We start from the raw sequence: 24,609 nt of genomic DNA, 5'->3' as shown, positions 1-24,609 counted from the left end.
TCATGCAGCCCCACCTCTTCATGCAGCCACGCCTCTTCACGTAACCCCGCCCCTTAGGCTCCGCCCCTATCCGGTCAGAATCCGTTTGCTTTGCGGCGGGAGGATCTCTTCAGGTATAAAAACAAAAAGCTAAAAGCTACTGCGGATGCTGGAAATCCAAAACAAAAACAGAATTACCTGGAAAAACTCAGCAGGTCTGGCAGCATCGGTGGAGAAGAAATCAGTCAACGTTTCGAACCTTCATGACCCTTCGACAGAACATAGTGGCTTTTCCGACCGTTTTTGGAATTAAAATCCCTTCACTATTTGTTTTTTTAACTTATTAATCGCTCTTTGTTTTTTTTTCCTACAGATTTTTTTTTCAGTAAATCATCTTTTTAAACTGAATTTCGGCCAGTTGTGATGTCCGGCCATGGATGTCAATCAAATGTAGACCCCACCCTAATCTATGTAGACCACGCCCTTAATGAATATTCCTACCGGAGGCCATAATTCACCCCATTCTTCCATCTGACAATGTCCTTGGTAATAGTCACACAACGATACAGCACAGGAGGCCATTCAGTCCATTGTGCCCCATGATAGCTCTTTGATAGATCTATCCAATTAGCCCCACTGCCTTGCCCTTTCCCCAAAGCCCTGCAATTTTATTCCTGTTTAAGTATTTATCCAGCTCCTTTTTGGATGTTATTATTGAATCAGCTTCCACAGCCCTTTCAGGCAGCGCATTCCAGATCATAACAACTCGCTCTGTAGAAACTTGTTCCTGTCGTCTCCCTCTTTTTTTTTTGCCAATCATCTTAAATCTTCCCCCTGGTTACTGACCCTCGTGCCAGTGGAAAGTTTCCCTTCATTCACTCGATTTAAACCCCTTGTGATTTTAAATGCCTCTATTAAGTTCCCCCTTAACCTTCACATCTCTAACAAATTCAATCCCAGTTTTTCCAGTAAAATCTCTGCACCAATTCCAAGGCCTTGGCATCCTACTTGAAGGGCGGTGCCCAGAATTGGCCCCTACTGCAGCTGGGGTCCAACAAACATTTAATAAAGACTTAGTATTAAAAGATATTTTAGGAGCATTCCAGTAGCTTTGTTTCTGTAATATATTTATTTGTTATTTTCATCAAGTCTTGACGTTCTTGTTTACATTTATTTGACCTCAAATTTTAGTCTCACCAAACCTCTTTACAATTAGAGGACATAATTCTTGAAATCCCCATGGGGAAGCCTCTTAATCTCATGTTCAAATCCCTCCATGACCTCTCTGTGTAACCTCCTCCATCCCTACCACCTGCGAGATCTCTGCGCTCCTCCAATTCTGGCCTCTTGCAATGCTGATTTTAATCACTGGCCATTGCTGGTATTGTCTTCAGCTGCCTGGGCCCTAGGTTCCGGAATTTCCTCCCTAAACCTCTCCACCTCTCTCTCCTCCTTTAGTATGCTCTTTAAAACCTCCCTCTTTAACCAAGCTTTTCTTTTTAACCTGACCAAACACCTCCCTAAGTGGTTTGGTGTCAAATTTTGTTTGATAATGTTCCTTGGAATTTTTACTGCATTAGAGTTGTTGTTAGCTTTTGTTTATATTTTGTGTCTTTGCAGTTGAAAATGAGTTTGCAAACTCCTTCTCGCCAGTATGTGTTGGGCCTGGATCTTGGTACCAGCTCAGTAAAGGCGGTGTTGGTGGAGACTGAGAGCCGGGCAGTGGCTGACAGCCAGATCCAGGAAACCAAGGCGGAGGTCAGCAGCATGGAGGGAGACAAGGTAAAGGAAATACAGTATCTTGCTTTGATTTTATACCGGCTGTCTCATTGCATATAAAAGACAACTCTGCCCAATGAAGAAAACCCTTGCATTTCAATAGCGCCTTTCATGACCTCAGGGCATCCCAAAGCACTTTACAGCCAATGAAATACTTTTAAAGCGTAGTCACCGTTGTAATGTAGGAGCAACCAATTTGCACACAGCAAGCTCCCACAAATAGCAATGTGCTAATGTTTTTTGTGATGGTAGCTGTGAAATTTTTTTTACACCACGAGTTATGATTTAGAATGACTGAGAGGGGAGTGGAAGCAAACTCAATGGTATCTTTCTAAAGGGAATTGGATAAATACTTGAAAATAAAATATTTGCGGACTATGGGAAAAGAGCACGGGGAAGTGGAGACTAATTAGACAGCTCTTTCCATCTGACAGCACAGGCCTGATAGGCCAAATGGCTTCCTTCTGTGTTGTAAAACTGTGATTTTATGGATTAGAATTAACTGTTAATTTGAATTGGAAAAAGAACAAAAACCATTTCCTAAGGTAAAAGCAAAATACTGTAGATGCTGGAAATCTGAAACAAAAACAGAAAATGCTGGAAAAACTCTGCAGATCTAACAGCATCTGTGGAGTGGAAAAAAAAACGGAGTTAACATTTCAAGTCCTTATGACTCTCCAGAGCTCTGAGGAAGAGTCATAAGGGCTCGAAATGTTAACTTTGTCTTTCTCTCCACAGATGCCGTTAGACCTGCTGAGTTTTTCCAGCATTGTCTGCTTTTGTTTCAAAAACCATTTCCTGTGCTGTTTTACGTAGATGATACGCACAAATAAGATAATCATTTTGAATTAACAGGAATGTGCCTGCACCCAGTTATTTACACGTTGCTTTCCCTGCCAGTGTTTGTGACTTGGACTTTGGCGAAGTGTAACCATGGGGAAGTGAAGTCAACACACCCCACCATGTCCACTGTAAAGTAATACAGCCAGGTTATCACCATCGCCTGGCGGTACAGCTGCAGAAAATGAGGGGAAACACTGCCACTTTTCCAGGAGGTTTTCAACAGCCCTTCCATCACAGTTATGGTACGAGCAGGAAAACCCCTAGACAACTGCCCCCTTCCCTAAGTCTTCTAGAATTTCTCTCTCCAACCTTGAGGGCAGTACCAGGGGAGCATTTTTTCAGCTGTATCTAAGTCTAGGAGCACACTGGTCCATTGCTGCTGCTGGTAGCGGTCCAAGAAATTTAACATGGCTTATTAAGCGTATTGAGGAGGTGATGGTGTAGTGGTAGTGTCATTGAACAAATAATCCAAATGCCCTGGGGACATGGGTTCAAATCCCACCATGGTAGTTGGTTAAATTTAGACTCGGTTAATTAATAAATCTGGAATTGAAAGCGAGTCTCAGTAATGATGACCATGAAACTATCATCGATTGTTGTAAAAACCCATCTGGTTCACTACGTCCTTTAGGGAAGGAAACCTGCCATCCTTACCCGGTCTGGCCTACATGTGACTCCAGATTATGTTGACTCTTTCACTGCCTTCTGAAATGGCCTAATAAACCACTCGGTTATACCAAACCGCTACAGAAAAGTCAGAAAAGGTTCAAGAAGGTGGCTAACCACTAGCGCCTCAAGGGCAATTAGGGATGGGCAACGAACGGCCTCCTTTTCCTTGTTCCACCTGTTCTTTCCTTGTAGCCGATGCCTAGAAGATTTGACGTTTAATAAAGGACTTATTTTCCAATAAGGAGGCTGGGATTGACCCCCCTGCAAGGCAAACGTAGGCATGGCCTGGCCAGCGCAGCCACATCCCATGTAGGAATGAAATAAAGTGATGCAACATGCGAGCTGTGAGGGTCCATCAACTCTACCCCCTTGTATTTTGCAGCTGACCCCAACCTAGAGTTGTGTTCTTAATTCCTGAAAAGCTGGAGAGTGAGAGAAAGCAAGAGAGGACTGTTGAGCACAATATTGTATGAACTACAATGAGGAAGGAGTTACATCCTTGGAATCAGTCCAGTGTTGCGATATCTGGGAAGGAAAAAGACTGACCAAAAATGGTTTATATTGCCTGAAGGTGAAAGAAATAATTAAGATATAATCGTAATGAAATTAGATTGACTGATAGATAGAGAGAACATCCTTCAATACTTATACACCTCTCTTCTATTTTTGCTTAGTTCTGTTGAAGAGTCATACGGACTCGAAACGTTAACTGTGTCCCTCTCCACAGATGCTGCCAGACCTGCTGAGTTTTTCCAGGTATTTTTATTTTTGTTTTGGATTTCCAGCATCCGCAATTTTTTGCTTTTATCCTTCAACACTTCCCTCTTATTAGAGGAATCCAGAAATGGGATGGGCTTCCAAAAATGGCTGAATGGCCTAGCTGAAGTCCCTAAGATTTTGCCTTGCAGGTGGGTCAATCCCAGCCTCCTCATTGGAAAAGAAGTCCTCTATCGAACGTCAAATCTTCAGGTACCGGCTGCGAGAAAAGAACAGGTAGAACGAGGAAAAGGAGAATAAGGAAGAGGTGAAGGCTCACCAACTTCCGGGAGGTTTGTCACCTTCATTTTCATTCCAGGGTCGGGAACAGGATGTTGCTCGGATCTTGTCAGCCCTTCATCGCTGTGTTGCTGCGCTGCCCAGAGAATGTCTTCGCAAGGTGTGCAGGATCGGTGTCTCGGGTCAGATGCATGGAGTTGTGCTGTGGAAAAACCAGGAAGGTAAGTGCGGAGAGGCGGCAGAGATGGAAATCTTCCCACTCCTTGTTGCTAACTGGGGTCCAGAACAGAGGCAGAACCCAGCACACCACAGAGGGAGAGCGTTAATCTCATTCTGCAGTTCATTCTAAGTGAGATTCGGCCAATTGTTTGAACCATCTTTATAATTTACTAGCAGATCTTTCTTTTCAAAGTTTGTGGTCAATCTTACAATTAGAATAAAGAAAGAAAGCAAGACTTGCACTTCAAAACCACCTTGCACAACCTCAGGATGTCCCAAAGCATTTTACAACAATCCTTTTGAATTGCTGTAATGTAAGAGATTCAGTACCTACTATGTACACAGCAAGCTCTCATGGACAGCATTGACCAGATGATCAGTCTTTTAGGTGTTGGCTGAGGTATAAATTTTGGCCAGGACACCAGGAGAACTGCTCTTTTTCAAATAGTGTGGAAGGATCTTTAATGTCCACCTGAGAGGGCACACAGGGCCTCGGTTTGATGCTTCAAACAAAAGACAACACATCCAACAGTGCAGCACTCTCTCAGTACTAACCATCCAACAGTGCAGCACTCCCTCAGTACTGACTATCCGACTGTGCAGCACTCCCTCAGTACTGACCTTCCGACAGTGCAGCACTCCCTCAGTACTGACCCTCCGACAGTGCAGCACTTCCTCTGTACTGACCCTCTGACAGCGCAGCACTCTCTCTGTACTGACCCTCTGACAGTGCAGCACTCCCTCAGTACTGACCCTCCGGCAGTGCAGCACTCCCTCAATACTGACCCTCCGGCAGTGCAGCACTCCCTCAATACCGACCCTCTGACAGTGCAGCACACCCTCAGTACTGACCCTCCGACAGTGCAGCACTCCCTCAGTTCTGACCCTCTGACAGTGCAGCACTCCCTCAATACTGGCCCTTCGACAGTGCAGCACTCCCTCTGTACTGACCCTCTGACAGTGCAGCACTCCCTCTGTACTGACCCTCTGACAGCGCAGCACTCCCTCTGTACTGACCCTCTGACAGTGCAGCACTCCCTCAGTACTGACCCTCCGGCAGTGCAGCACTCCCTCAATACTGACCCTCCGGCAGTGCAGCACTCCCTCAATACCGACCCTCCGACAGTGCAGCACACCCTCAGTACTGACCCTCCGACAGTGCAGCACTCCCTCAGTTCTGACCCTCTGACAGTGCAGCACTCCCTCAATACTGGCCCTTCGACAGTGCAGCACTCCCTCTGTACTGACCCTCTGACAGTGCAGCACTCCCTCTGTACTGACCCTCTGACAGCGCAGCACTCCCTCTGTACTGACCCTCTGACAGTGCAGCACTCCCTCAGTACTGACCCTCCGGCAGTGCAGCACTCCCTCAGTACTGACCCTCCGGCAGTGCAGCACTCCCTCAGTACTGACCCTCCGACAGTGCAGCACTCCCTCAGTACTGACCCTCCGACAGTGCAGCACTCCCTCTACTGACCCTCCGACAGTGCAGCACTCCCTCAGTACTGACCCTCCGACAGTGTAGCACTCCCTCAGTACTGACCCTCTGACAGTGCAGCGCTCCCTCAGTACTGACCCTCCAACAGTGCAGCGCTCCCTCAGTACTGACCCTCCAACAATGCAGCACTCCCTCAGTACTGACCCTCCGACTGTGCAGCACTCCCTCAGTACTGACCCTCCAACAATGCAGCACTCCCTCAGTACTGACCCTCCGACTGTGCAACTCTCCCTCAGTACTGACCCTCTGACAGTGCAGCGCTCCCTCAGTACTGACCCTCCAACAATGCAGCACTCCCTCAGTACTGACCCTCCAACAATGCAGCACTCCCTCAGTACTGTGCTAAAGACTCAAACGATTTTGTGCTCAAGTCTCAAAATTATGGAGAATCAATGAAGCCACGTAAAGTTCCAGAACACCCACTGTCGGTTCCAAAACAAGTCGGATAGTTTTACTGCCGCAGTGGTTAATCTTAGAATTACAATAAATCTACAAGGCACAAGTCAGGAGTGTGATGGAATACCCTACACTTAGCTTGATGAGTATAGTTGCCTGGAGAAATGCAGCTTTAACAACACCCTAGTAGCTCGACACCATCCAGGACAAAGCAGCCTGCTTGACTGCCATCCCATCCACCAGCTGAAACATTCACTCCCTCCACCATCAACGCACAGCGGCAGCAGTGTGTACCATCTACAAGATGCACTACAACAACTCAACAAGCCTCCTTCGACAGTACCTTCCGAACCCGTAATCTCTACCACCTAGAAGGACAAGGGCAGCAGACCTGTGGGAAACCATCACCTGCAAGTTCCCTTCAAGCCACACACCATCCTGACTTTGAAGTATTATCACCGTTCCTTCAATGTCATTGGGTGTAAATCCTGGAACTCCCTCTGTAACAGCACCGTGGGTGTACCTACACCACAGGGACTGCAGCGGTTCATGAAGGCAGCTCACCACCACCTTCACAAGGGCAATTTGGGATGGGCAATAAATGCTGACCTGGCCAGCGAAGCTCACATCCTGTGAAAGAACAAATAAAAAAACTCTATTTCCATTTTAAGTATGCTCTTTGCATTTTCTCGATCACGCTGATACCTTGCAGCCTTTTGAAGATTCCAATGTCATAATTTTGATCACAAACCAAACCAGGGATTGAGCAAGAGAAAACACTCAGCGTTTGGCGCACAGGGTTTTACTTTTGAACTCAATTCATTTACTTTTCACATTGAAAATATTTATTGAGCTTAAAGCTGAGGGAACTAATCCAGAAAAGGAATAGATTACGCCCTAACTAAACAAGGTCAAGAGTAGGGTATGGAGAAGCTGGAACAGCTGCAATTAATAACCAGATATAGCTGTAAACAGAAATCGGCTGCAGTGGGATGTTGAGGATCTCGTTTGGTTCACCTTGGGAGACACGGTTTAGATATTTTCTCTGTTTCTCCTCTGTTTTAGGTTGTGTATGGCAGAGCACTGAAGCAGGTTTCACATTCCAGCCCCGGGGAACTAGTCACCTGGTCACATGGCAAGATGGTCGCTGCAGCCGCGAGTTTCTCGATTCACTCACGCAGCCCGATTCCCATCTCAGCCTCGCCACCGGCTTTGGCTGTGCCACCATTTTATGGTACATGAGAAACAGGTAGACATCTCCAAACTTCTTTGCAAACACAACAGATAACAAAAACATTGCGGCAGCTTTTATAAAGTTGAAGACTGACATATTGCTCAATAAAAATATTGCTAAATAAACAATTATAAGATGGGGCTGGGGAATGCAAGGTGGCAGACTCTGTCCTGTTATCACTGAATTTAAACCAGAACAATCTGTTGGAAACACTCGGGGATGTATTTTAGAGTGGTAATTTCCTGGAATTTACAAGTTTAAATCTGCAAGGCAGAAGTCTGCCTTGGCTGCTATTCTGTGTGTGGTTATAAGCCTGAAGCCAGAGAATCCTTAACTCAGTGTAACTTGCATGCATTTTGGACCTGCAAAGCTGAGACAGGAAGAATTGATCCAGTTCTATATTCTCCTCCAAGCCAAAGCTCCATTGGTGAGAACCTCCAGACATTTACTGTGTTTTCACATGAGAGAACTCCATATCGACAGCTTTGAACTTCTGCGAACTTTATCCTTTTCTTACAACATTTTTTCCAATCACCCGCCTCTGCAGAGGCTACTTGTGTGTGTGTCCTTTATCTGTTTGTGTGTGTGCCGGGGAATTTTTAAGAAGCAATAGATAGTTATACTTTCAGATTCAAATTGTGTGTTAACCAGTTCTTGCAACTTGTTAAAAAGAAGTTTTGTTTATAATAAATCAATCATTCTGAGTTTATTGAAGGAAGCTTGGTTAAAGTCCCTTCTATTCTGGGTACCAGTAGTGAAGATAAACAATTGGCCATTTTGGTGAGTAAATTAAACCTTTAAACTAATGGTATGACGTGCAGAGTAGTGGGGCTAGATAAACTGCACACTCCTCTGATCCCGGTCGTAACACTGTTGTTTTGTAGGCAAACATAGCAGTTAATTTGCGCACATAAGGTCTCATAAACAGCAATTGAGATACATGACCAGTTAATCTCTTTGTTTTTGATGTTGGTTAAGGCGTAGATGTCAGAAATTGTAGCACTCAAGCAGGCCATTTGGCCCATCAAGTCCATTTTGGGATTTACCTTCCATGTGCTAAAAGAGTCATTATCACGTTTATCCTTCCTGTTCCCATATAATTTTGACATTTTTCCCCTCATCCGCCTAACCAATGGAACCTTCAATGTTGACACAGTTTCTGCCACAATTGCTAACCCTGGAAGTGAATTCCATGGTCTCCCAACTCCTGCCTCTTACACTCAATCTATGGGCCATCATTGTTGGTCAGGACATCAGGAGAACACTCCTGTCCTCCAAGTAAGGCTAGGGGATTTCCTTATATTAGGCTAGGTAGACATATCTTTGATTTGACATCCTATTTGAAGAATATACTCCAGACAAAGCAGCACTCCCTCAGTACTGCACTGAGGACTGCCTGGATTATGTGCTGAAGTCCTAGAGTAGCGCTTGAACACATGACTCAGAAGTAAGAGCTACCTACTAATTCAAACTGGATTTTGTTTTGAGTTTTGTGGATATTATAGAATCAAAAAATGGTTACAGCACAGAAATAAGCCATTCGACCCATCATGTCCATGCCAGCTCTCTGCAAGATAAACTCAGCTTAGCCCTTGTCCCCTGCCTTTTCCCTGAAACCCTACCATTTTTTTCTCTTCAGATAACGATCCAATTCTATTTTAAAAGCCATGATTGAATCCACCTGCACCCACACTGTCAGGCAGTGCATTCCAGATCCGAATCACTTGATGAATAAAAATGTTTTTCCTCATGTCATCTTTGGTTCTTCTACCAATCACCTTAAACCTTTGTCTCCTGGTTCTTGACTCCTCCACCAATGGGAGCAATTCCTCCCTATCTACTCTCTCTAGACCTGGCATGATTTTGAACATCTCTATCAAATCTCCTTTCAACCTTCTCTTCACCAAGGGAAATAGTCCCAGCTTCTCCAATCTATCCACGTAATTGAAGTCCCTCAACCCTGGAACAATTCTTGTGAATCTTTTCTGCACCCTCTCCAAGGTCTTCACATCCTCCCTAAAGTGTGGTGCCCAGAATTGGACGTAATTCTCCAGTTGAGACCGAACCAGTGTTTCATAAAGGTTCATCCTTCCTTGCTATTGTACTGTATGCCTCTATCAAACCCAGTAAAACCAATATAATACTCAGGAAACCCAATCTAAATATCAGCTGCAGAGAGGCTGCAAATACCACAGGTCACACTGGTGCAGTACAAACCTTCTTTGAAAGAAGACCTTGCATTTCTGTAGCGCATTTCACAACCTCAGGACATCCCAAATCACCTCATAGTCAATAAAGTACAGTTAAAATGCAGTCTCTGTTCAGACTTATGAACATGTGAATTAGTAATGATTTATTGGTCAATTCATATTCTATCAGCAACTGAATTGAGGCTGTTTCTTATGTTCAATGCTTAGAGATACTGTACTCTTGTTGCTTAACTCGTGCCCCTTAAAAATCAGGTGGAATCAATAATTATTTTATAATTTATTTTGAACACAAAGGTGCTATCTTAGAACATATAAAGTTGTATATTTATTAGTGAAAGCCCTGTTGTTTTTGTTTTCCAGGCCCCAATTTCTGGAGTCCTATAATGCTGCAGGGACCATCCATGATTATGTTGTCGCTGTCTTGTGCGGGCTTAAGAGACCACTGATGTCAGTCCAGAACGCTGCCAGTTGGGGTTATTTTAATACCAGATGTGGAACTTGGAACCTGAAAATGTAAGCCTACATTTAATCCAGTGTTAGAAGATCAGGGGTCTGATGCTATCGAGCACAGAAACCACCCACCATTTCTGCAGGAAATGCATTTCCTTTATTCAGGAGTTGGAAGTACGTCCCACGCTGCGACTGAATGAAACCTCTAGCTTGCCCTGATGTTAATGCTGGGGAATAGTCAACTTTACACACCAGCATAATGCACTCCTTGGTCAGGTACAGTTTAGGCACAGAGTAAAACTCCACCTACTCTGCCCCCAAACCTTGTCTCAGGGCCACCTACACACTACAGCATCAGCGTGCCAATCTCCCCACCCCCCACTCTTCCTCTGACCTCCCTGAGTGGGATTCTCAAATTTATTGTTGAACTGGGAGCAGATTTGTGCTGTCGGAACATCCTTGAGAACCACAGCCCCCAGAACGAGAAGTGAAAGCAGCTCAGTTGCACCCAGCTATCTTTGCTCTCTCTCTCTCTCTGAAGAACCAAAGCCTCTCTCACAGGGTTTTCCTTATCTCTTCCAGATTGCGGGATTCTGGATTTCCCACATACTTGCTGCCTGTGGTCGTGAAATCTGGTGCAATCGCTGGAAAGACAGCTCACGAATGGTACGGTGTGCCAGAGGGGACAGAGGTTGGTGTGGCTCTGGGTGATTTCCAGTGCTCTGTGTACTCCTGCATGACAGAGAAGACAGATGCAGGTAAGGGCGGAAATAGGCTTGGCTTCACATCATAAAGCAATTCTGTTTCAGCCATGTATCCAAACACGTATCTGACTGCTCTTGCAGGTCCAGTACTTCTGATGTTACCTAGAAGATAATTTGTCAAAAACAAAACTAGAACTTAGTTCAAGTGCAGACGATAGAAAACCGCGAATGTATCACTTCTATTTAAGAAAGGAGGGAGACAGGAAACAAGAAACTATAGGCCAGTTAGCCTAATGTCTGTCATTGGGAAAAAGCTGAATCCATTATTAAGGAAGTAATAGCAGGACATATATAAAATCATAATTCAATCAAGCAGAGTAGACATACTTTTATGGAAAGAAAATCATGTTTGACAAATCTATTGGCATTCTTTGAGGATGTAACAAGCAGGGTGGTTAAAGGGGAACCAGTAGATATGGTGTATTGGGTTTCCAGAAGGCATTCGATAAAGTGCCACATAAAAGGTTACTAGACAAGATAGCACCTTATGTTAATATATTGGCATGGATAAGGGATTTGCTAACTAACAGGAAACAGAGTTAGGATAAATGGGTCATTTTCAGGCTGACAAACTGTAAATAGTGGTGTGCCACAGGGATCAGTGCCGGGGCCCCAACTATTTGCAATCTATAGCAATGACTCGGATGAAGGGACTGAGTGTATTGACCAAATTTGCTGATGATACAAAGGTAGGTAGGAAAGCAAGTTGTGAGGAGGCCACAACACGTCTGCAAAGGGATATAGATAGGTTAAGCGAGTGAGAAAAAAAATTGGCAGGTAGAGTAAAATGTGGGAAAATGTGACGTTGTCCACTTTAGTGGGAAGAATAAAAAAGCAGAATATTACTTAAATGGAAAGAGACCACAGAATGTTGTGGTACAGAGAGATCTGAGTGCCCTTATATATGAATCACAGAAAGTTAACACACGGATACAGTAAGTAATTAGGAAGACAAATGGAATGTTGGCCTTTATTGCAATGGGGATGGAATATACAATTAGGGATGTCTTGCTACAACTGTACAGGACCTTGGTGAGACCTTCACCAGAAGGACTGTGTACAAGTTTGGGCTCCTTATTTAAGGAAGGATATACTAACATTGGAAGCAGTTGAGAGATGGTTGACCAGGTTGTCTTATGAGGAAAGGTTGGGCCTTTACTCATTGCATTTAAGAAGAATGAGAGGTGATCTTATTGAAACATATAATATTCTGAGGGGGCTTAACAGGGTAGATACTAAGATGATGCTTCACCACATGGGGGATTCTAGAACTAGAGGACACAGTTTCAGAATCAGAGGGTCTCCCATTTAAGATGGAGATGAGGAGGAATTTCTTCTTTCGGGGATTCGTAAATTTTTGGAATTCTCTTCTCCAGAGAGCAGTGGAGGCTGGGTCATTGAATATATTCAAGGCTGAGATTTTGATCTACAAGAGAGTCGCAAGTTATGGGGGACGGGCAGGAAAGTGGGATTGAGGCCATAATCAGATCAGCCATGATCTTATTGAATTGCAAAGCAGGTTTGATGGGCCTAGTGGCTGACTCCTGCTACTATTTCTTATATTTGTATGTGACACAGAAGGAGGCCATTTGGCCAACTGACTCTGCTAGCTCTTTGAAAGAGCTTTCAATCAGTCCCATTTCCCCTGCTGTTTCTCCATAGCTCTGCATATCTTTTGCTTTCAAGTATTTAACCAGTCCCCTTTTGAAAGTTACTATTGGATCTGTTTCCACTGCCCTTTCAGGCAGCACATTCCAGGTCATTAGCTAGGCCAGTATTTATTGCCCATTGTTAATTGGCCTTGAGAAGGTGGTGGTGAGCCTCCTTGAAAACAACTGAGTAGCTTTCTAGGCCATTTCAGAGGGCAGTTAAGAATTAGCTGCATTGCTGTGGGTCTGGAGTCACATATAGGCCAGAACAGCTGAGGATGGCAGATTTCCTTCCCTCAAGGACATTAGTGAACCAGATGGATTTTTACAGCAACCTGATAGTTTCTCGATCACCATTACTGAGACTAGCTTTTTAGTCCGGATTTATTTAATTCCCCCAGCTGCCATGATGCGATGTGAACTCGTGTCTCTGGAACATTGGTCCAGACCTCATGATTATGGTCCAGTAGTTTAATCACTATGTTATCGAACCCCTAAGTTTGGCTGTATGCCCTTGACAGCATATAGTTCAATGATAGACAGTTAAGGCAGATACAGTCCCAGAGTAAGTGCCAGAATTTTAAATGTCAGATTTGAAGAATAAAGCATCCACACAACCTGCCCATGAGTTCCTGATTAAGATCTTTCTTACTTTCTAGTTCTGAACATCAGTACTTCTGCCCAGCTGACCTTTGCCCTGACCCCTGCCTACCTGCCACCGGCTCGACCCAATCCCAACACTAGTGTTACAAATTTTCCATACTTTGACGGAACATACTTGGCTGTGGCAGCTGCCCTGAACGGTGGCAACGTGCTGGCCTCCTTCGTTGGGATGTTGAAACAGTGGACGCAGGAGTTGGGTAAGAAATTTTTGGCATTGCTGAAAGATGCAAATCACTTTCCAGATCTCTAGATGCAAAAAAACATAACAAGACACTTGATTATAAGCATCTATCCCTCCATCTCAGTCCCCTCACTGTCTGTCCCTTCACTGTCTCCCCATCTCTGTCCCTTCACTATCTATCCTTCCACCTCTTCCCCTTCACTGTCTGTCTCACCATCTCTGTTCCCTCACTCTCTGTCTCTCCATCTCTGTTCCCTCACTGTCTGTCTCTCCATCTCTGTTCCTTCACTGTCTGTCTCTCCATCTCTGTTCCCTCACTGTCTGTCTCTCCATCTCTGTTCCCTCACTGTCTGTCTCTCCATCTCTGTTCCCTCACTGTCTGTCTCTCCATCTCTGTTCCCTCACTGTCTGTCTCTCCATCTCTGTTCCTTCACTGTCTGTCTCTCCATCTCTGTTCCCTCACTGTCTGTCTCTCCATCTCTGTTCCCTCACTGTCTGTCTCTCCATCTCTGTTCCTTCACTGTCTGTCTCTCCATCTCTGTTCCTTCACTGTCTGTCTCTCCATCTCTGTTCCTTCACTGTCTGTCTCTCCATCTCTGTTCCTTCACTGTCTGTCTCTCTATCTCTGTTCCTTCACTGTCTGTCTCTCCATCTCTGTTCCCTCACTGTCTGTCTCTCCATCTCTGTTCCCTCACTGTCTGTCTCTCCATCTTTGTTTCTTCACTGTCTGTCTCTCCATCTCTGTTCCCTCACTGTCTGTCTCTCACTGTCTGTCTCTCCATCTCTGTTCCCTCACTGTCTGTCTCTCCATCTCTGTTCCTTCACTGTCTGTCTCTCCATCTTTGTTTCTTCACTCTCTGTCTCTCCATCTCTGTTTCCTCACTGTCTGTCTCTCCATCTCTGTTCTTTCACTGTCTGTCTCTCCATCTCTGTTCCCTCACTGTCTGTCTCTCCATCTCTGTTCCTTCACTGTCTGTCTCTCCATCTTTGTTTCTTCACTCTCTGTCTCTCCATCTCTGTTCCCTCACTGGCTGTCTCTCCATCTCTGTTCCCTCACTGTCTGTCTCTCCATCTCTGTTCCTTCACTGTCTGTCTCTCCATCTCTGTTCCTTCACTGTCTGTCTCTCCATCTCTGTTCCTTCACTGTCTGTCTCTCCATCTCTGTTCCCTCACTGTCTGTCTCTCCATCTCTGTTCCCTCACTGTCTGTCTCTCCATCTCTGTTCCCTCACTGTCTGTCTCTCCATCTCTGTTCCTTCACTGTCTGTCTCTCCATCTTTGTTTCTTCACTCTCTGTCTCTCCATCTCTGTTCCCTCACTGGCTGTCTCTCCATCTCTGTTCCCTCACTGTCTGTCTCTCCATCTCTGTTCCCTCACTGTCTGTCTCTCCATCTCTGTTCCCTCACTGTCTGTCTCTCCATCTCTGTTCCTTCACTGTCTGTCTCTCCATCTTTGTTTCTTCACTCTCTGTCTCTCCATCTCTGTTCCCTCACTGTCTGTCTCTCCATCTCTGTTCCCTCACTGTCTGTCTCTCCATCTCTGTTCCTTCACTGTCTGTCTCTCCATCTCTGTTCCCTCACTGTCTGTCTCTCCATCTCTGTTCCCTCACTGTCTGTCTCTCCATCTCTGTTCCCTCACTGTCTGTCTCTCACTGTCTGTCTCTCCATCTCTGTTCCCTCACTGTCTGTCTCTCCATCTCTGTTCCTTCACTGTCTGTCTCTCCATCTCTTCCTTCACTGTCTGTCTCTCCATCTCTGTTCCTTCACTGTCTGTCTCTCCATCTCTGTTCCCTCACTGTCTGTCTCTCCATCTCTGTTCCCTCACTGTCTGTCTCTCCATCTCTGTTCCCTCACTCTCTGTCTCTCCATCTCTGTTCCCTCACTGTCTGTCTCTCCATCTCTGTTCCTTCACTGGGATTTTCTGGATTATAGAATGATGTTAGAATGCCTAAACACAAGTGTGTGTGTGAACCAGAAAACAGCATAGATATAAATATTTACCTGAAGCATTAAATAATGATAAAACATTATAAAGCAGTAACAAAAATTGTTTTACTTATCCAAATACTGCCTCTTCCATGTTTCTGCTGCTAAAGCACTGTACTAAAATGATGCCAATTTGCTTGGGCCTGCTCAAAAAATTTCTGTACAGCTGATGTTTCCAAACAATAAATTTCAGGACTGGAGAGGTTACAGTCTATAATAAAAAAGGCAAAAAAAACTCAGCAAAGAATTTTCTTTTTATTATTCATTTACGGGATGTGGGCGTCGCTGGCTAGGCCAGCATTTATTGCCCATCCCTAAATACCCTTGAGAACGTGCCTTCTTGAACCGCTACAGTCCATGTGGTGTAGGTACACCCACAGTGCTGTTAGGGAGGGAGTTCCAGGATTTTGACCCAGCGACAGTGAAGGAACGGCAATATATTTCCAAGTCAAGGTGGTGAGTGACTTGGAGGGGAATTACAAGAAATCATGTCTATTTTTAAAATCTGATTTCACTAAAGATTGGGTGATTTTGAAGTTTCATTTTCCTCCTTTAGATTGTCATTTAGATTGTCCTTAAAACCTACCCCTTTGATCAAGGTTTTGGTGATCTGACCTAATATCTCCTTATGTGGCTCGGTGTCATACTTTGTTTAGTAATGCTCCTATGAAGCGCCTTGGGTTGTTTTATTATCTTAAAGAGGCTATATAAATTTAAGTTGCTGTTGCCTTTAGTCCAAGTGTCTTAGAATGACAAAGCTTGAAGAAAGTAATTTGTGCCATAATAATATCAAGACATACAGTTGCTAGAATGGAGAAGCTTGGGAGTCTCAATCTAAACTTCAGTGTTCCCTTGTGGGCTTCTTCTAATCCAGAAAGCCAGTTGGTGAAGGGTAGTACTGGAGGCAATCTGCACTCAGTCTTACATTTAGTTACAAAGTGAAACATTGCAAGCATACTCCTCCTAACTCAGCCCATTTTCAATTATTGTCTCCTTATATGTGCTCGGAGATCTTGTAGTACAGTGGGTAGCGGCCCTGACTCTGACCCAGAAGCTCCGGCTTTGAGTCCCATCCCAGGCATTGATAACTAAGGATGGTACATTCACAATGCAGCCAAACAAGTTGAGTATCACCCTGCAAATAATTCCAACACACACCAATGTCAGATGGTAAGAGCGGGAGAGATTCCTGGTCAGTCATGAGATGAAAAGAAAGTTGAAGCCTCTTCCATCACTATCCATAGCTCCAGACTACAGCATCAATGTTGCCACAACAACTCAGACTCCCTGAGTGAACAGTAACACACACATGAGCATATGTGCTCAAGTGAAACCCCAATTAATACCCTCCACCTGTATATAAATAAGCCCAGTTGAAATATGATTGACAGGTTTGAGGGAGTTACAGAAAGTGATTTTTTTATTTATTCTGTTTATTCTTTCATGTGACGTAGGCATTGCTGGTAAGACCGACATTTGTTGACTGCCCCTAATTGCCCTAGGGAAGATGGTGGTCAGCTGCCACCTTCAATTGCTGTAGTTCATGTGATGTAGGTACACCCACAGTGCTGTTAGGGAGTGAGTTCCAGGATTTTGACCCAGTGACAGTGAAGGAGCAGCAATATATTTCCAAGTCAGATGGTGTGTGGCTTGGAGGGGAGCTTGCAGGTGGTGATGTTTCCATGTGTCTGCTGCCCTCATCCTTCTAGATGGTAGAGGTCACGGATTTGGAAGGTGCTGCTGCAGGAGGCTTGGCAAGTTGCTGTTGTTCATCTTGTAGATGGTACACAATGTTGCCACTGTGCACTGGTGTCGAAGGAGCAAATGTTTAAGGTAGTGGATGGGATGCCAATCAAGCGGCTGCTTTTTCCTAGTTGGTGTTGAGCTTCTTGAGCGTTTTTGGAGCTGCACTCATCCAGGCAAGTGGAGAATATTCCATGACACTCCTGCCTTGTGCCTTTTAGATGGTGGACAGGTTTTGGGGGTGAGATATTCGCCGCCAAACGTCCAGCCTCTGACCTGCTCTTGTAACCACAGTATTTATATGGCTGTTCCAGTTCAGTTTCTAATCAGTGGTAACCCCCCATGATTTGACTGGGTTGGGATTCAGCGATGGTAATGCCATTGAATGTCAAGGGGAGATGGTTAGATTCTCTCTTGTTGGAGATGGTCATTGCCTGGCACTTGTGGTGCGAATGTTACTTGCTGCTTATCAGCCCAAGCCTGAATGTTGTCCAGGTCTTGCTGCATTTGGACATGGACTGCTTCAGTATCTGAGGACTCACGAATAGTGCTGAACATCATGCAATCATCAGCAAACATCCCCACTTCTGACCTTATAATGGAAGGAAGGTCATTGATGAAACAGCTGAAGATGGTTGGACCCAGGACACTACCCTGAGGAACTCCTGCAGTGATGTCCTGGGACTGAGATGATTGACCTCCAACAACCACAACCATCTTCCTTTGTACTAGGTATGATTCCAACCAGCCTAGAGTTTTCCCCTGATTCCCATTGACTCCAGTTTTGCTAGGCCTCCTTGATGCCATACTCGGTCAAATGCTGCCTTGATGTCAAGGACAGTAATTCTCATCCCATATCTTGTGTTCAACTCTTTTGTCCATGTTTGGAAAAAGGCTGTATTGAGGTCAGGAACTGAGTGGCTCTGGCGGAACCCAGTGAGCAGGTTATTGCTGTGTAAATGCTGCTTGATAGCACTGTCAACGATACCTTCCATCACATTGCTGATGATCGAGAGTAGACTGATGGGGTAGAAATTGGCCAGATTAGAATTGTCCTCCTTTTTGTGGACAGGACATATCTGGGCAAGTTTCCACAATGCCGGGTAGATGTCAATGTTGTAGCTGTACTGGAACAGCTTGGCTTGGGGCGCAGTTCAATCTGAAGCACAAGTCTTCAGCACTACTGCTGGAATGTTGTCGAGGCCCATAGGCTTTGCAGTATCCAGTGCCTTCAGCCGTTTCTTGTATCACATAAAGTGAATCGAATTGGCCAAAGACTGGCATCTATAAAGGAAGCTGAGATATATCATCCACTCAGTACTTCTGGCTAAAGATGGTTGCAAATGCTTCACCCTTGTCTTTTGCGCTGATGTGATCAGCTCCCCCATCTTTAAGGATTAGGATATTTGTGGAACCTTCTCCTCCAGTTAGCCACAACTGGATGTGGCAGGACTGCAGAGCTTTGATCTGATCTGTTGTTTGTGGGATCACTTAGCTCTATGTTATAAAGATGTGTTATATTGAATATTAATTTATTTTATATTTATATAATATATATGTGTGTGTGTTTGCTAAGCAAAGGGCACTGGCTTACAGCAGCTGCTATGTTGCATCTGCGAAGGACTCAAGCTGCTTATGGAGACACAGTGTCTACAGAACTCTGAGACAGTGGCTAAAATAAGCCCAGACTGAAACCAGAGAGAGGTCACCCACCCAGCTGGTGGGTGAAATATAGTGGATTTGAACTAACAGTCAGAGACTGCCACAGGGGACAGGAGGGGCAAATCCTTGCCCCACCTCTCTCTTTCGCTGAAACCTCTCTCATCAACGCTGAGCTGTTTGTGCTTTGAAAACCCACCAGAAGACCTCATTGCTGCAAACCAAGATTCTTAAAGGAAAATTCTGAATCAACATCACTGTCTCCAAGAGAAAAGAGAATCAACCAGCCACGACTGCTCCAGTGAGAAACCCAAGTACTAGCAGCTACTGTGGGAAGTGACCCTTCAGCGATAAACAATCCGTGAATATTTTTTCCTGACTTTAATTTTTACGTGGCCAAGTTTTGAGATCTGATAGTCTGCAGTGATTTATTTATTTCTTGTGTGTGTGTTGTTTTTCCACTAGTGGGTAGCTGGACATATTTGTAAATTTTGAACGTTATGTTAATAATTTCTGCATCTTTGAGTGAGTTTTAACAATAAAGCTAACTCTTGTTAACTGAAGGAACCTGGCTGGCTTATTTCTTACGCCAAGCTACACACAGTTAAGTATATATATTGAATTGGCAATATCACCTCCTTTTTAAATTCAAACTCTGTTACAACCAACCCAGGAGTGGGAAAAAGAAGAGGAGTCAATTCACCCCTGTAACTGGTTGTAACATCTGTCTGTCCCATGCTGCTTCTGCTATTAGAATACAAGTAGTCTTATTTTATAGTTTCACTGGGTTGGCACTTCATTTTAGGTATGTCCGGTGCTGCTTCTGGCATGCTGTCCTGTACTTTTCATTGAACCAGGGTTGATGCCTCAGCTTGATGGTAATGGCAGAGTGAAGGATATGCCGGGCCTCGAGGTTACAGATTGTGGTTGTATACAACTCTGCTGCCCACAGCACCTCATGGATGCCCAGTTTTGAGTTGCTAGATCTGTTCGAAATATCTATCCCATTTAGCACGGTGGTAGTGCCACACAACACGATGGAGGGTATCCTCAATGTGAAGACGGGACTTTGCCTCCACAAGGACTATGCGGTGGTCACTCCTACCAATACTGGATGGATGCATCCAGGTAGATTGGTGGGGACAAAGTCAAGTAGGTTGATTAGCCTGTTTTGGCACAAGCCCCCAGATGTTAGTAAGGAGGGCTTTGCAGGGTCAGCAGGCCTGGAGGTTGTTGTTTCTGCTACCTAGGTTGATGGTGGGTGGACCGGATGGTTTCATTGCTTTTTGACTTTTCTGAGATCTTGCTAGGCCATTTTAGAGGCGATTGGCCTGGAGTCACATCTAGGCCAGACCAGGAAAGGACGGCATAGATGGGTTGGTGGAGTGGGCGGTGAAGTGGCAGATGGATTTTAACATAGAGAAGTGTGAGGTCATACATTTAAGGAAGTCAAACAGTTACAGGGATTACACAATAAATGGGAATAAATTAAGAGAGGTAGATGAAGTGAGAGATCTTGGCGTACAAGTACACAGGTCCCTGAAGGCAGCAGTTCAAGTAGATAAGGTTGTAAAGAAGGCATATGGAATGCTCTCCCTCATTGGCAGAGGTATAGAATATAAAAATAAGGATATAATGTTGGAATTGGAGAAAATACTGGTGAGGCCACAACTGGAGTATTGTGTGCAGTTCTGGTCACCGCATTACAGGAAGGATGTAATAGCTCTGGAGAGAGTGCAGAGGAGGTTTACAAGAATGTCGCCAGAGTTAGAAAAGTGTAGCTACGAGGAGAGATTGGATAGGTTGGGGTTATTTTCCTTAGAGCAAAGATGGCTGAGAGGTGACTTGATTGAGGTGTACAAAATTATGAGGGGAATAGATAGAGTGGACAGGATAACATTGTTTCCCTTGGTGGAGAATTCTCGAACCAGGGGACATAGATTCAAGATAAATGGCAGAAGGCGTAGGGGGGACATGAGGAAGAACTTTTTTACGCAGAGGGTAGTGGGTGTCTGGAATTCGCTGCCCAAGTTGGTGGTAGAGGCAGGAACTCTAAACTCTTTTTAAAGGTACCTGGATCTGCACCTTAAGTGCTGTAAGCTGCAGGGCTATGGGCTGGGTGCAGTAAGGTGGGATTAGAAAGGGCACCTGGGTGTCCTCGGGCTGGCATGGACAAGATGGGCCGAATGGCCTCCTTCTGCGCTGTAAATTTTCTATGGTTCTATGGCAGATTTCCTCCCCTAAAGGGCATTAGTGACAACAATCGATAACAGTCCCAGTAATGAAACTAGCTTTTAATTCCAGATTTGTTAATTCATTGGTTTTAAATTCCACCACCCCCTGTGGTGGAATTTGGACCCGTGCCCCAGGGCGTTATCCCTCTGGATTATTAGCCCAGTGACATTACCACTACAACACTGTCTCCATAATGCTGATGCTGGATTTTATTCACTTCCACAGGACAAGAGGTTCCAGAGTCCACCATCTACTCCCAATCGATACATGCTGCTCTAAACATTGCTCGAACTGACCTTGCAGTGCAGGCGACTATATTTGGAGAGAGACATTCTCCTGACCAGCTGGCTTCAGTGACCAACATCTCCCCGTCCAACCTGTCGTTGGGTCACGTGACCAGAGCGCTGTGTCGTGGCATTGTGGAGAACCTGAACTCCATGTTACCGTGCCAGCAGCTGATTGAATCTGGGGTGAGGAGGATTATGGGCAGCGGAAGTGCACTGACCAGGAACGAGGTGCTGAAGCAGGAGGTGGAGAAAGTTTTCACCCTTCCTATTGTTTACGGGAAGACCGTAGATTCAGCAGTTGGTGTTGCAATGGTGATGCTGGACCAGAAATAGGGAGGAAAGAAATTCCCAAATGTGAAAGCAGGAGAAGGTAAATCAACATCCAATCAGAACGTGTGTATCTGACCTGATCACAATATCTTCCCGGTGATTAAGGGGAGGATATGAAAAAATTGGCAAGAGCTATCTCCTAGCACTTTCCCATCCATCTCTTCCCCTGTGTAGTTTGGATGCAATCAATCATTGAGTGTAACTGGAGAGAACTTGGTATGGATGCAGAGCTAATGCTCGCTGGGCAACATCACAGCTCGTCCTTCTTGGTCTAGTTATTGACCTAGTATCAATGCTGAAGTTGGCCCAGCATTCTACTAGAGAGGCAATGTTCCCAGCTGCTCCCTTGCTCTTAGTAGCTAGCATGTGGAAGAAGAAGAAAAGGACACCTCCAAAACAAGAGCATTTCTAACCCACTGTGGAAAAGCAAAGCAGAGGGAAAGGAAACAAAGGCCAGTGTCAGACAGCTGGAACTTTTACATCAGGCAGCAGTCATGATCTCTGAAACGCTACAACAAAACATACAATTGACCCAATTCTACTGTTTCTACACATCCCTGAAACTCTTCGCCCCCCTCCTCCCCGCCCTATTCACAAGTCTCCCATTCCACACAGATGTCATCTGCTTCTCCATGTGAGAGCCCACTCCTGCTGCATCCACTATACTTTTAGAAGCTTGAGGTGAACCGACTCCGAGCTCAGTGTCGTACAGGATGGAGCTCGAGACTCATCTGCGTTTTTCTGACAGATTCTGCCCAACTGCATCACTCGTGTGTCAGTCCTGTGTCATTCTCAACAAGAGGAAGAGCAGATTGCCTGTCAACCTTTCTGTTTGTATTTTCAGCCACATGTAGTGCTGAACATTGTGGCACACAGAATAGACCTACAACTGATCCCAGGGTATTGATTATTGTTGATTACTATTCATTCTTACATGTATACAATCAACACTAGCGTATAAAATATGCTAGAAAATTTATTTTTGACATGATTCCTATAATTTCAAAACAATGAGAAACATTATTAAGGTGTTTAAATATTTATTGCACTTTATGTATATTCATTATGGTGTATAAATATTCACTGTGCATATTACAGTGTGAGAAATATTTATCATGTTATATATATATATGCATTGCGCTGTTTGAATATTGCTCTGAATATTGCACTGTATGAATATTCAAAATGCGGTGCGAATATTCATTGCACTGTATATATTTATTGATTTTGTAAATTTATACTATTCTGTAAATATTTATCATGCTGTGCATATATTTATTGCTCAGTGATAATATTATAATCTGTGTGAACCACTTACTGTCTCTATTAAAATAAGAGACAAAGGGACATCGCCTGAATACGTTAAGATTCGCCACAAATATTCATACTGCATAACCTAAAGATTTCTCTGTTTTAACTCCACTCACTTCATGATCAGAGTTTAATTGTGCCTAATAGCAGATATCGCTAAGAGTCTGCACTTGGATCACTGACAATTACTCGGTGTGCAGAAGCCATAAGCTTCTTGTGGGATGCTAATTGCCTATATATGTGAGCAAATGAGCCCATTAACGTCCCCAGCAGTCCTTTAGAGCATATTGCATTACGCTGAGTAAAGAGTTTTCTCTGATAGCTTCTACAGACAAAAGCCCAGTTATCGAACTCAGTGCTAACTCGCTCAAGGCTATGTTGGAGTCTCCTGATACACCCAGGGGACTCCCTGCAAGATCGCTCAATCTCCAGCATTGTATTATCTCTCTCCTTTTCTATTTTAGGCAAATAACACCCTGTCCCATAATAAAAGGCAAACAGATGGGCTGGGGAGTTCACCTCTCCCATTCCACTCTCTTTCTATTCAGTTACTCCGTGCAATGAAGATATCTCCTGCCAAACTCTGCTCTGACTGTGCTTGATTTAGGCGAAGACGTCCTCAGAAAGAAAATGCAATTTTGGATTGATTGATTGCTTTTTGTCCCACCAGAGGACATCCAGAAGGAGATTCCGAATCATAGGTGAACCCTGTGAGACATGTAAGTATAAAGTCGGTTAAGAACCAGCCTCTCTTGCCCTCTCTGCAGTTGCTTGCCCTTCTGATCTTTCTGCGCAGGGTCACTATCTTTGCATGTCCAGGACTTTTTGAGTTTTGGGTGGCGGAAGTATCTTCATTTAGAAGGCGCTGTCTGGTTTTATCCATGCTCAGTTTCAGCTGCAAAGAAATCGATCTTTACTGAGGTACAAAAGCTTAATGTGACCGGAGATCAAACTCTGTAGTTTATTCTGCTTTTATTTTGCCTCCGCTCTCTTGGTCCCAGATTCCAAGTTTGCCTTTCTGCGCGTTAACTCTTTCAAGGTGCCTCCCATTTTAAAAAAGCTCTCCCACCCATTCACTCCCTGCTAGGTTTCTCCGCAGGTGGTCTTAATGATGCCAACATAGGCACAATGGGCCAAATGTATAATTCCATATTTTCCTTTACTCATGGTGTCTGGAGCCGATTTTTAAACAAAAAAATTATTTCGGAATCTCTGTTCTGGCGGAACCTGCATTATATGCCACAGCAAGTGGACTCCATGCTTTCCCCATCAATGTGTGTCTCATGTGAGGAGCGATTGAGTATGATGGACCCATATTCTCCAAAGAATGAGAGGTGATTTCATTGAAACACATAAAATGCTGAGAGGACTTGACAAGGCAGATGCTGAGAGGCTGCTTCCCCTGCCTGACGAGTCTAGAACCGGGGCTCATGGTCTCAGGATAAGAGGTAGGCCATTTTTGACCAAGATGAAGAGAAATTTCTACCCCAGAGTGTTGTGGATGCCCGGTCATTGAGTATGTTCACGGCT

General features: G+C 44.6%; 1 protein-coding gene across 2 annotated transcripts; it reads left to right on the top strand.

Moving 5' to 3' along the window:
* Nucleotides 1-52: 52 nt before the first annotated feature.
* On the top strand, nucleotides 53-23,108 carry shpk (sedoheptulokinase). Of its 2 annotated transcripts, none has more exons than XM_078548242.1 (8): nucleotides 53-113; nucleotides 1,600-1,761; nucleotides 4,346-4,487; nucleotides 7,445-7,613; nucleotides 10,184-10,336; nucleotides 10,856-11,031; nucleotides 13,346-13,546; nucleotides 21,377-23,108. In XM_078548242.1, exons 2-8 carry the CDS (start codon nucleotides 1,606-1,608, stop codon nucleotides 21,769-21,771), a joined length of 1,392 nt encoding a protein of 463 aa, XP_078404368.1. In that variant the 5' UTR covers nucleotides 53-113; nucleotides 1,600-1,605; the 3' UTR covers nucleotides 21,772-23,108. The 2 variants fall into 2 exon arrangements, with proteins under 2 accessions (XP_078404368.1, XP_078404367.1); XM_078548241.1 differs by having other exon boundaries at nucleotides 7,445-7,628.
* The last annotated feature ends 1,501 nt before the right edge of the window (nucleotides 23,109-24,609 follow it).

The sequence above is a fragment of the Cetorhinus maximus genome, chromosome 9 (assembly GCF_964194155.1).
Source record: "Cetorhinus maximus chromosome 9, sCetMax3.hap1.1, whole genome shotgun sequence".
Taxonomy (NCBI): domain Eukaryota; kingdom Metazoa; phylum Chordata; class Chondrichthyes; order Lamniformes; family Cetorhinidae; genus Cetorhinus; species Cetorhinus maximus.
Note: the sequence above shows the minus strand (reverse complement) of the source record. Positions and strands in the feature narration are given on the sequence as shown.